The sequence below is a fragment of the Stegodyphus dumicola genome, chromosome 9, assembly GCF_044657685.1.
Source record: "Stegodyphus dumicola isolate Sdum_Otavi_A_Nest chromosome 9, ASM4465768v1".
NCBI classification, from domain to species: Eukaryota; Metazoa; Arthropoda; class Arachnida; order Araneae; family Eresidae; genus Stegodyphus; species Stegodyphus dumicola.
The window spans coordinates 156475882-156488081 of record NC_140776.1 but is presented as its reverse complement, the minus strand read 5'-3'; the positions used below and the strand labels follow the sequence as shown (position 1 = coordinate 156488081).

The window sequence follows — 12200 nt, the reverse complement described above, 5'->3', positions numbered from 1 at the left end:
TGGTGTGCCAATAAATATTCTGTAGCTTTAACTGTACAGCTGTTTGACTGTTGAACAAATTTAGAGAAATTTGTATTTTTTGCCCTCATAGAATTCTGCTACATTGATGAAATCTTGCAGCATTCAACTTCATACTTAATGGATATTAATATTTTGTGAGCATTAAATTTCTTTTTTGATGATCATTTTAGACTGAAATCTAAATTCATATTTTTTGAAAATAATTAAAAAAATTTGGTGTAATACTTTTCTTAAGTTTCCGTTTCTATTTTTAACTTTCAATTGACCTAATATTTGTTTCAAGATTATTGTACAAATTCCTTAATGTGACAACACTGTTAGAATTTTTTATGGGTTTTAAATTCAGTAACTTTGTCATGTGATTGCTTATAATTATGTCCCTTCTCCAAAATCTTTTGATCAACAATTTAATGCAGTGATCATAATTTAAGGAGGAACTCCTAATAGAATTTAGTGCAGCTCCACCAAATAATATTTTCGAGTAAATAAATTTCTTGATTTTACTTAAATTTTCATTGTTATGATTAGCATTTTTAAAATGGTTTCAAACTACCAAAACATTACTGGTTTCATTACAAAGTTTTGTTGTTAACAAATTTGGTAAGTTTAGTGTATTAGAATTATTTGCAAAATTCATTTCATTACCAGTTTGCATGACTGATTCATCAGATTTTTTTTTTTATTTTGCTTACTTTTGTTTTCTATAATGAAACCTGGAAACATTTGCTTATTTTTTGGTCACTGCAAGTCCATTTTCTATATCCTTTGCATCAGTTAGATATATTTATATGTATCTGTTTATCTAATGGTTTTAAGCTATTTTATTTTTATAGTATTTGATTTCTTAAATCTTCTATCATGTATAATTTCATATGAATATCAGTTGTTTCATCTTTCAGTAAGTTACTAATTTTACTGATATATTTTGTTGCTACCAGTCGAATGTTCTTGATTTTTTATATTTTTCTAATTTTGCTATTTTAAATTGATCATTAAAATGATATTTTGAGTAAATCAAAATGGAAATTATAACAACACTATACATTAATCAATATTCATCAACAGCTTATTAATTAAATCATCAATAACTTATTAGTTTATTAATTCAAAGCCTTTATTCTTAAAATTTCAAATAAAGAACTTACCACTTTAATGAAGTATTGATGCCCCCCCATTTGACTGCACGAAATGAATAGCAATTTCAGGTTTCATGAATGGATTCTTCATATTCTTTTTAAACTTTATTAAATTCCGTAGCTCTTAAAACTTTATTATGTGTGCACTTATATATAATATGTAAAAAACTTGTATAGGCATTAGTTATTTTATTTGGAAGCAGGACAGATGAATGACAAAAATGAGCAACGCCTTCACTGGAAATTGAACCACGGACCTCTGGAATACGCGCTCAGCGTGCAGACCACCACACCGCGAAGACATGCTAGGAAAATGGGAGAAATACCTTACATACCCCCCTTTTAAAGGGCGACTGGGGTTTTTAGGGGACCCAATCGCCAAATCCTGGGTGTGGAGAATCATCATCCACCACCCTTTTAGTTCGGGCGCCACTATAGAGACATTAGGTATTTTTTGGAAGCAGGAGAGATGAAAAATGAGCAACACTTTGGCCGGGAATTGAACCATGGACCTTTGGAATATGCGCCCGGCGTGCAGCCCACCACACCACAAAGGCACTCTAAGAAGGTGGGAGAAATATCTTATAAACTATAATGTAAAATGGTGACATTAACATAAACAATTTTATGTGCCTGTTGGCATTCAAATTTTATCGACTATCTTCCACGCGACCATAAAAAAAAATCAAGAAGGGTTGCCATAGCCTTTGGCTCCTTTCAAGTGCTCGAAGCACAACTATAGATTTCAAATGTTCAACATTACATTTGATGTTGTAATATTTGTAAAGTCATTTGAAATTTTCTCTATTTTAGTATTAATACAAAAGTAGGTCACATGAGAATTTTATTATTTGTAAGGTTTAATTAAATTTTGAGTTACTTTTTAAAATTAGTTTTTATAGGATCGTATTTTTTTAAAAGTAGCAAACAAAAATATATCATTAGTTGAAATATATTAAAGTATATTAATTGCTTGTAGAGCATGTCTCTGAAGATAATGAACATTCCTAATTAAGGATACAGAATGTCAACTATTTCAATAAATAAAATTAGTAATTAATGCACATTTTTTAGCAGCGATACCATTTAAAAACTATTATTATTTTTTCACATTTCCTTTTCCTTGTGTTCTCATAATTATTTGCGTTGGATTTCATGAACAATTTTCTAATTGAAACAGGTCCATTTCTGAATTCTGCTTACATATGCTATCCCAGAAGAAAAGAAAGAAAATTCAAGATAAATTAATATTTAAAGTTAATTTTTTAGCAATGCGTGGCATAAACATGACTATAAATATATTTCTACAGTTTAAAATATAAAAAAAATCAATTGAAAATTTTTAAATATAAATTTAGCAAATCAATAAAAATAATCTGTCTTCTACTTCATGTCAAGTCTGTTTACCTTGATATTATTTTACCACCCAATTAGTTTGTAATTAAACTTCTTTATTTAAAAAAATAAATTAGGATAAAAAACAAAGATGTCAAATAACATAAAACTTGAAAGGGACAGGCATTTTTGGCTACGATCACATTTTTTCAAGATTTATATCTAAAAAATTTCAATTAATTTTTTTTATATTTTAAATTGTAGAAATATGTTTATAGTCATCTTTTTTGCAATGCCTTACTCAAATTAAACTTTAAATATAATTTATACTGAATTTTCTTTCTTTACTTCTGGGACAGCACATGTAAACAAAATTTGAAAATGGGCCAACAATAGTAAAATAATATCTAAGATATAGAAGTACCTGTGACTGATGATGTTAATATTTTTATAGACATTATTTAGAAAAATTGTTGAAGTAAGATAATAAGTGATTTTATTTGTGGTTTATTTGTGCTCACTCATTAGTGTAAAATTAATGTTATGATTTTGATTTCATCGCTTAGCGGTGTCAGCAAGAAGCCAATGGTGGTAAATTCAAGCTTAGAGATCTTCTATCTGTTCCCATGCAGAGGATTCTCAAATATCACTTACTACTGAAAGTAAGTCTAAACATATTAATTTTGTTTTTATACCTATACTATATACACTTTAAAGTTCATTTTATTTAAATGCCCCTATTTTTTTGTTTCAGGAATTAATCAGAAATACACCAAAAACACATGATGACTACTTTAGCTTGCAAAAAGCTTTAGAGGCTATGCTGGTAAGTGATTAAATACACTATAGTTTAATATATGTATTTATTTGTTATATAATATTTATACAAGATTTGTGTTCCTTCAAAAGAAAATCTCTTTAAAAGTTGTGAGTTTTAAAGTGTATCTATATTAATATTTGTTAACTAAGAAATTGATTCTTTTAGATGCTGGAAATTTGTTTGAGAAATTCGGAGCTTAGTTTATTACAACTTTATTTTTAACATTAATTCTGGATTCATAAATAAATTTCATTCAAAATCTGTAAAAAGAAATTCTCTAAGAAGTAAATTTAGAAATCATGAAACTACTAGATTATCTAAAACTCATTTCCCTGTTCCTTATGTCTTGATGGTAGTGGATTATTGGTATCCACCCATGAGGGTGAAACTATAAGCAGAGTTGCCAACTCTCCCGATTTAGGCGGGAGAATCCCGATTTTCGACCGCTCTCCCGCCAACCCGATTTACAATATATTTCTCCCGACTTTTCCTTATTCTTAAAATTTCTCATGATTTTTATGCAACTTGGCTTAATACTTTGTTATATGAATAAAAAAAAAGTGCTTTTGGACGTCTGAAAGCAATTGAATTTTCTCTCCATTATCTAAAACAAAACCTTGTGAATGAGATAGTTTCTGCTTTGTGAGTGAGAGCATTATATGTATCCAGAAACGTCGTTCTCCAGTTCTCCAATGGGCTTCAAGCTCCACTGCGTGTCAGCTGGCATACATTAGCCAATGAGGACAAAGCAAATTGTTATTTGGACGTTCTTTAGTTATTTTGTTCGTTTTGGCCTGAGTTGTGTGAGTACTTGTGCCTTATGGAAATAGTTTTAGAAATTATCATCTTTTGTTACGTCTGCGAGAAAGGTGAAGTACTCGTGTACATTTCAAAAATCGTACACAATTGACTTTCCTTCCATTATTTCCTCAAGGAAATGTAATAAATTTGCGATGTGTACCGCCTGTCGTTGAGATTTTTCGATTTCGTATGTTGGAAGGGCGGATGTTCTCAAACATGTGCGTACACAAAAACACAAGGATAACATGAGTTGTTTTGAAAAAGATGAAAAATTAAATTTTTCTTCGGAAACAAAGGACCAAAAAGTTATTAATGTAGAATGTCTGTTCTCTGCCTTTTTACTGGAGCACAACCTGCCACTGAATGCATCGGATCACGCTGCAGCTTTATTTAGAAAAATGTTTCCCGATAGTGAAATCGCTAAGAAATACTCAAGGTGCAAGAATCGAAACAGGTGCAATTGTTAAAGAAATGGGTTTGAAAAATAAATTCTCAGTTATTGATTGCATTAAAACAGCTCCGGTCTGCCTCTCTACGGATGGAAGCAATAATACCGATTCAAAACTGTATCCAATTGTTGTTTCTTTTTTTGATCCAGAGTCTTCAGAAATTGAGTGCAGTTTACTTTATGTTCCCACTTTAGATGGACATTTGACAGGCTTTAATATAGCACAGCTAATTATTAAAACTTTAAAAGAAAACTGCAGGCACTCTGGATAATTGCTTAGCACTTGGTGCCGATAATGCACCAGTATTGGTAGGCTTGGAAGGCTGGTGTTGCAGGCATCTTAAGAAAGGAAATTTCAGATTATGAGGTGCAGCTGTCACCTCTTAAATTTAGCAGCTGAAAAAGGGGCAGCTTCTTTACCAATAAATGTGGATGAACACATTGTTGATACTTATTATTGTCTTGAAAGGAGTTCTAAAAGGAAGGAAAAATTGAAACAGTTCCAACAGCTGCATAACAGCAGTTTACAATTAGAAAACTTGGATGAAGTTATAAAATCAGCTACGATTGACACCAGTGGAGTTTAATTGGAAAACTGAAAGGTGCTGATGGAATTTTAAAATATAGTGAACTGTCTAGAATTGTGTTGGCCATCTTGACAGTTTCCCATAGTAATGCAGAGTGTGAGAGGATTCTCAGTGTTGTTGCGAAAACGAGGATTAAATTTAGATCTAATATTAGAGATGGCACATTAGAAAAACTTTTATTAGCGAAAGCAGGCCTACGTGGCAATTGCTGTGAACAAAATGATGAAGTTTCTTTCGTAAAGAAAGCAAAATCTGCCACTGTTTATAACATTTGTACAAAAAACTTATTAAAGTGTCTTTTTTTTTCTTAAACGATGCATGTAATAAAAATTTTTTTTTATGTGTAAGGTATTTTTGAGTTGCTTGCATTTAAGAATTAGTTACTACTTAAAGTTAATTCATTGTTAAAAACTATATTTTTATCATTTAAAAAGTCTTTTTAACATTGTGAAAAATCTCCTGATTTCTTAAAAAAATCTCCTGATTTCTGAGTTTCATAGGTTGGCAAGTATGTATAAGGAATGAGATTATTTAGATTAATGAATGAATAACAAAATAATAAGCATAATAAGAGGAATTGAGATTAATTAGATTAATCTGGATCTCTGTAGATGCATTATAAGGCAGGATGTCTGATAATACATTTGGAGTCTTAAGTTTTTTCCATGCTGTCTACTTAGGATGTGATCTGCTTTATTATTGCATTTTATTTTTTACCAGCCTGAACAGCATACTGATATCACTCCGTAATACCACATGCACAACCATTATTTGCTCACTAAGTGTTCACATTTTCATCCATGCTGTGCTTTCAGTAGAATTTTGATACCTTGTCCTAAAAATAGGAAAGTATTTGTAAATAATCTTTCTGATATGTTATTCTTCAACAAATGGCTTTCGTATGTTACATAAATTATGCGGTTCACTTAATTCACAGCAATGAGGGAAATTTCAAGCTTTTATCCAATGATGCTGCTTTGCTTTATTTGGAAACCATGCAGATTAATGTTATTGGGAGCTTCAATCATGAAGAAGAAATCCTAACAAACCATAACTGAAATACGTCATTCATTCTACTTTTGATTTTTTCTTGCTATTTGTATGCATAGTAAAATTTATTAAAAATCCCCCCCCCCAGAATTGTGAAAATGTATTCTTTATAGTTGTAATGTCTAAAAATAATATACATTTTTAAAGAATACTGAAAATACACAAATACATACTACAATACAAAGTCTTTAATCCGGACTTGTCGGGACTGCGGCGATTCCGGATTAGGTGTTTTTCCGGATTATAGATCATCAATTTAAGTCTGGTAAGATGGCATGCAGAAATCATAAAATTAAAAGTATGAAACCGTAGTTAATGAAATAAAGAGCAATTATGATCTAAAGGGTATCAAAATTTAATAAAAAAATAAAAAAAAACTTAATATCTGTTTGTTTAAGTTGCTTCGTTTTATGTGCTAATACTTTCTCTTTAATTCTATAAACAGACATAATTTCTTGTTCAGTTACAAAGTTCCGCTGTTCAAGTCCTGTAATTGCTGTGCCGAGAATACCGACTAACTTGTCAATCGAAATTTTTTCGTTTTCATTAACCTCTCTGTCACTTTCTTCATGCCTTTATCCATTTTTTTGCAGCAATTCTACTTTTTGTTTGATGGACATCAAAACATGCTTTCGCTTTGTAGATATATCCTTTGGCAGCTCCAGAATTGGAAACTCTTTTTGACATAATCAAAAGTTCAAGCTTACTTTTTATAAAATTGCTCTAACAGTCTGCAAAAATAATAAGCTGGATCCAATTAGAAGATTAAGGAACAATGCAATCTGCAACATTAACTGAAATAGATAATTAGATAATTTTAGCCTAGCTTATACCGTCCGTTATACATTAAACACGCATGTGTAAAAGTATTATGCGCATGCGTAAACATATCATGCGCATGTGTAAACATATTATGCGCATGCATAAATGCATATGCGCATGCGTAAAGGTATTATGTGCACGTGTAAACGCATATGCGCACGCGTAAACGCTGCGCTTGCGCAGAAAGTTTGTAGCTCTGAAGTCAGGACTGTGGATGTCTGGATTAAAGACTTTGTACTGTACTACATTCATACATATATATAATAATTTATTTCCTAAACAGTATTGATTAATTGATTATATTATCTCCTAAGTTTAATTAAAGTAGAATTATCTTAAAAGAGTGAATCCATACTGGTAAGTTATATTTTGAAAGATGTTTTGAAGTAATTTGAAAGCAAAATGTTAATAATGTTCTAACGGGGAATGGAGTTAAATCATCATGAATAATAAAATTTCAATTGTAAAAGGAAAAATTAAAAACATGTAATCATTGTAATTGATCGGAAATTAGTTGACTTTTCAAGGGGAACAAACCAACTCCTGTTCAATGAACAATAATTGATAAAAATACGTAAATACGAAAGTGTTTCATCTTTACTCGAGTTATAAGTTAAAGCCAAACCGGCAATTCTAGTCAGGCCAAATATTTCCGCGAATAGAAGTGATTATGAACCAATGCTGATATTCAAAGAGCTTATTCTTATGAAGCATTTTAGTCAATTCAATTTGGAGTAAAAAGCAATTACTGTAGAGAAATCTTAATTAACCCGAGTAACCATCCCTGACACTTTCATGTTTATGCATTTGAGTTCTATATTATTTGTAAATATTAAACATTGAAAATTGTCATTATGAAATCGAATTCAAAGTAAAGTTGAAATAAACATAGAAGATTGCAAAATAAGATAAATAATGCAAACTTTGTAAAAACAAATCAAAGACAATATAAAAATAATATAAAAAATAAAAATAATAAATAATAAGATAAATAATGCAAACTTTGTAAAAACAAATCAAAGACAATATAAAAATAATATAAAAAATAATTAATAATAAGATAAATAATGCAAACTTTGTAAAAACAAATCAAAGACAATATAAAAATAATATAAAAAATAAGATATAATAAGAACAGTGAATGTACATGAAGATATAAAGGCCAGAAAAGGTATTAAGTAACTTACATTCTTTCTAGTGGGGGAGTTGGCAAAGTGTTCTCTCGTGTCTTACTCATAAGTGTAGGGTGTCCGAAAATTCTTAGCGGCAGTGGGGGCTTTGAATAATATCAGGCGGTAAGACTTGGGTGAAGTAATTTATGGTAGTGGGTGGGACTTGGAATTCTTGAGGGATGTATTATGTGGAGTTCTTATTTGAGTGAGACTATCTGTTAAGAATTTTTTTTTTTTTTTGAAAATACTAGTGAATGGAAATTAATTAATTTCTGGCTAATTGTTGTATCGCAATGATTAAGAATTTAAGAAAGGAAAAAGGAATTTTTGCTGTCCAAGAGCTATTAGACAGACTATTACACACACACACACACACATATATATATATATATATATATATGCTTTAATGCATTAATATTGAAAGAATATATGAATTAATGAATTTTTAGTCTTGCTGGCCTTCTATGTGCAGGTGAAACTCTGGATATATCTTTTTGCTATCTATTAGCATTCGGTTTAACGTTGTTGAATGTTGGGATTCAGTTACCATCATTACTGTTTCCTTTTGTTGTAATATAGCTATATATATACTAAATCTGTATTTATGTTTAAAGGACTTGGCTCAATATATCAATGAAGTCAAGAGAGATAATGAAACATTACAAATCATTCGTGACATTCAAGCCAGTATAACTGACCTACATATGGTAAAGTCATTGTAAAATTCTTATTCTTTTTTGAAATTATTTCATTATAGTTTTCAAATACATTTCTTTAGTTTTTAAGTATAATTTTATGGCTGTTTGCTTATGTTGTGGAATGGTGAATAGTTAAGAATTTTTATGTTAGTGAAATATAAATTTATCTGAAGTAATGTTTCTGTCTGCTTAAATTATCAAAAACATTTTTAAATCAAGTGGTTATAATAGTTGTAATAGTAATTGTGAATTTTTACAGCACAGTGTTCCCCCTCTCTTTTACTGTGGGATAATCAGAGATCTGTATATTTAAGCAAATACTGAGTTTGATTGTATAAAAATAAAAAAATTATACTGTTTATAAAAAATATTGTTTGGTGGCACTTTACTAATTATTCTGTATTGAGTTACCAGGAAGTAGCCAAACTGCACGAGAGTGTGAGGTGCATATTAGGATTCAGAAAATTTTGAAAACTGCAACTAATTTTTTTTAGCCACAATTTCTTAGTTACATTATTTTAAAAGTAAGGAAACATATTTTCATGAAAAGTCATAATTAAGAGAGAGGTAAATTGGTGATAATTTTCCATTTTTTCTGTAATTAATATGCTTGCATATAAATATGAATAAGAACTTTTATTTCTCTTGCTGTATATTCAGGAAAACTTGTTTCTGTGTGTACAGATGTTAAACTCTTGTATAATGCAACTGAGCATTCTTTTTTTAAGGAAGTCAAGCATTTTCTTCTAATTTATTCCTTTCTTCCCCATTTATAATTGTTGAATGGTATCGAAATCTAAAAAAAAAATCATAATAATCTTTGCGAACAGAGAAATGTAAAATTTTAATGTTTGTAGAAGAATAAATCACTAATTTGAAAATTAAATCAAATAATTTTTCTTTATTTTTAACTCGCATGAACTTCTCTGGAAATGGCTCATTTATATGATTTTCAAGAAAGAAATATCTTTTTAAAATAAGCTCTTAGCTTTTTCCAGATTCTACATAAAAATAATAATTTAGTTTTATTTTTTTTTCCCACACAATTAACATGGGAACCAATATATGTTACAATGCATGTTACAAGCAAATTGCAATTCAGGAAAAGATTGAATTTAACAAAGCATTTACAGACCTTCTGCGTAAGGAAAAGAATACCTTCCTGAAAGATTTTTTAAAGGCAGTCTGGCTCATTTATATGATTTTCAAGAAAGAAATATCTTTTTAAAATAAGCTCTTAGCTTTTTCCAGATTCTACATAAAAATAATAATTTAGTTTTATTTTTTTTTCCCACACAATTAACATGGGAACCAATATACTGAGATCAAGCCATAACCTTACATTTACATTTATATTTTATTTTTCCTGAGGATGTTTTATTTAATTTTTTTTAAGGATGAGATATCGATCCTGAATCATCCTGATAAAAAATAATATAATGTATTATTTACATCAAATTATTAAACATGCATATATTGCTTTCAGATTGCTCACTTAGTATACATTTAATTTGAAAGATAATGATATTAAATCACAATGAATGCAACATATATGAAAACTTACAGTTTATGAAGCGTTTTGTGTTTCATGGAACAACATTTCTGCTGAGTCACATAAATGATAAATGTCTTGGTAGTGTAGTAGAAAATGTAATACATTTGAAAAATGGAAAGAGCGCACCATAGCTATTCCAACACTGGAAAGAGGGTGAGATTAGAATAATATTTTTTAGAGAGGTGGTTATTAGGTTAGAATTTTTTTTGAAGGTTAAATCTGAATTTATTTCCCTTGATGCATATTGAAAATTGATGGCTTTTTGATTTCTGTTTTAAATTATAAATTATTTTGATTATGCAGTGAAGGTAAGGCACTGTTTCCAAAATGCAGCAGTCAATATTTTAAGCTGATTAGTTGATTGATTAAGTGCATGAACTGTGTCTTTCTAAAGACCTTTTTGCCAAAACTGGATTTTACGTAAGGAAGCCATAAAAAATTCCTTCTTAGGCCATTTATCAGGATTTGAATCTGGATTGAATTTCAGCAATCTTGTTCATTTGGCCATTATAAAGCTCTTTCAAGCTGTAGGGCAGGCACTTTGGGAGACATATTTTTTAATTGTGACTTTAAATGAGTACTTAAATTCTGTGGATCATATGGTATTAACCCTTCAACCAACAGAGGGTTTGACTCTGAAACTCGAAAGTCTCCAAACTTTCATGAGAATGGGGTATTTTTTTTTTTTTAAATTAGAATAAAAAAAAAAATCTTTTGTATTTTATATCTGGAATCTGTAGTGATCTTAAGAGAGCAAATCAATGCTTGCAAATTTGAAAAGAGTTGGAATTGACACGGGAGCTCTTTTGCCCTAGTAGTGGAGAATTTGACTCGTATTTGACAAATCTTTATCTTTTAAAATGCTGCTTTAATTTCTTAAACATAATTTCAAAATGCATATATATATATTTATTTAAAGACATTACAAAACATATCCTAGGTTATACCCTGTACACTGATGAGCCAAACATTATGACCATTCCCACATTTTTCAGTGAACTCAGCTAGATGATGGGGAGGGCATGTGATTAAGTGCAAATGTTATTTAACTGCTGCTGGAGAAGGTAAGGAATCATTCTTGCACTTACTTTTTCAAGTGATGGGAAAGGCTGCTGATCTAAGTGAATTTGATAGAGAGCAGATTGTAATGGCCCGAAAACTCGGAACAAGTATTTCCAAAACTGTACAATGGGTAGGTTGTTCGCAATGTACCATTGTTATTATTTATGCAAAGTGGATGAGTGTTGGTGAAACCAGCAGCAGACGCCAAGGTGTTGGATCTCGACATGTCATCAAACAAACAGGACGTCAGAGACTGTTTTGCTTGGTGCTGCAAAATCGACACTAGATAGTGACTCAGCTGACAGCCCAATACAGTGTGGGTTCAAGTGCAAGTGTTTTGGAACACTTAGTTCAGCAGACACTTTTGGATATGGGACTGTGCAACAGACATCCCACTTATGTACCTCTGTTGACCAAGCATCATGGTCAGCTGCATCTGCAGTGAGCCTGAGAGCATTGAGACTGGACCATGGATAAGTGGAAGACAGTTGCCTGGTTGGATGAATCGCGATTTCTCCAGGCAAGCAATTGTCCCCCCCTTCCTGAATATAACTTCGGATAGGTTGCATCTTTACATGGCATTACACGCCACCCTTACATGGCAGTTGCACCCTCACATTACTCATACACCCAACCTGTCTCCAGTTGTCTATGAAGAACTTATGGCAAGGATGCCAAAGTGAGTTGCTGTTG

General features: G+C 30.7%; 1 protein-coding gene across 6 annotated transcripts in view; it reads left to right on the top strand.

Moving 5' to 3' along the window:
• LOC118189618 (protein vav-like) overlaps window positions 1-12200 on the top strand; it is a 111495-nt gene that overhangs the window by 50896 nt on the left and 48399 nt on the right. For all 6 annotated transcript variants that reach the window (XM_085824263.1, XM_035360268.2, XM_035360269.2 and 3 more), the window contains 3 exons: window positions 3059-3154; window positions 3247-3318; window positions 8807-8899. In XM_085824263.1, coding sequence (XP_085680389.1) covers window positions 3059-3154; window positions 3247-3318; window positions 8807-8899 — 261 coding nt within the window. The remainder of the gene's footprint in view (window positions 1-3058; window positions 3155-3246; window positions 3319-8806; window positions 8900-12200) is intronic.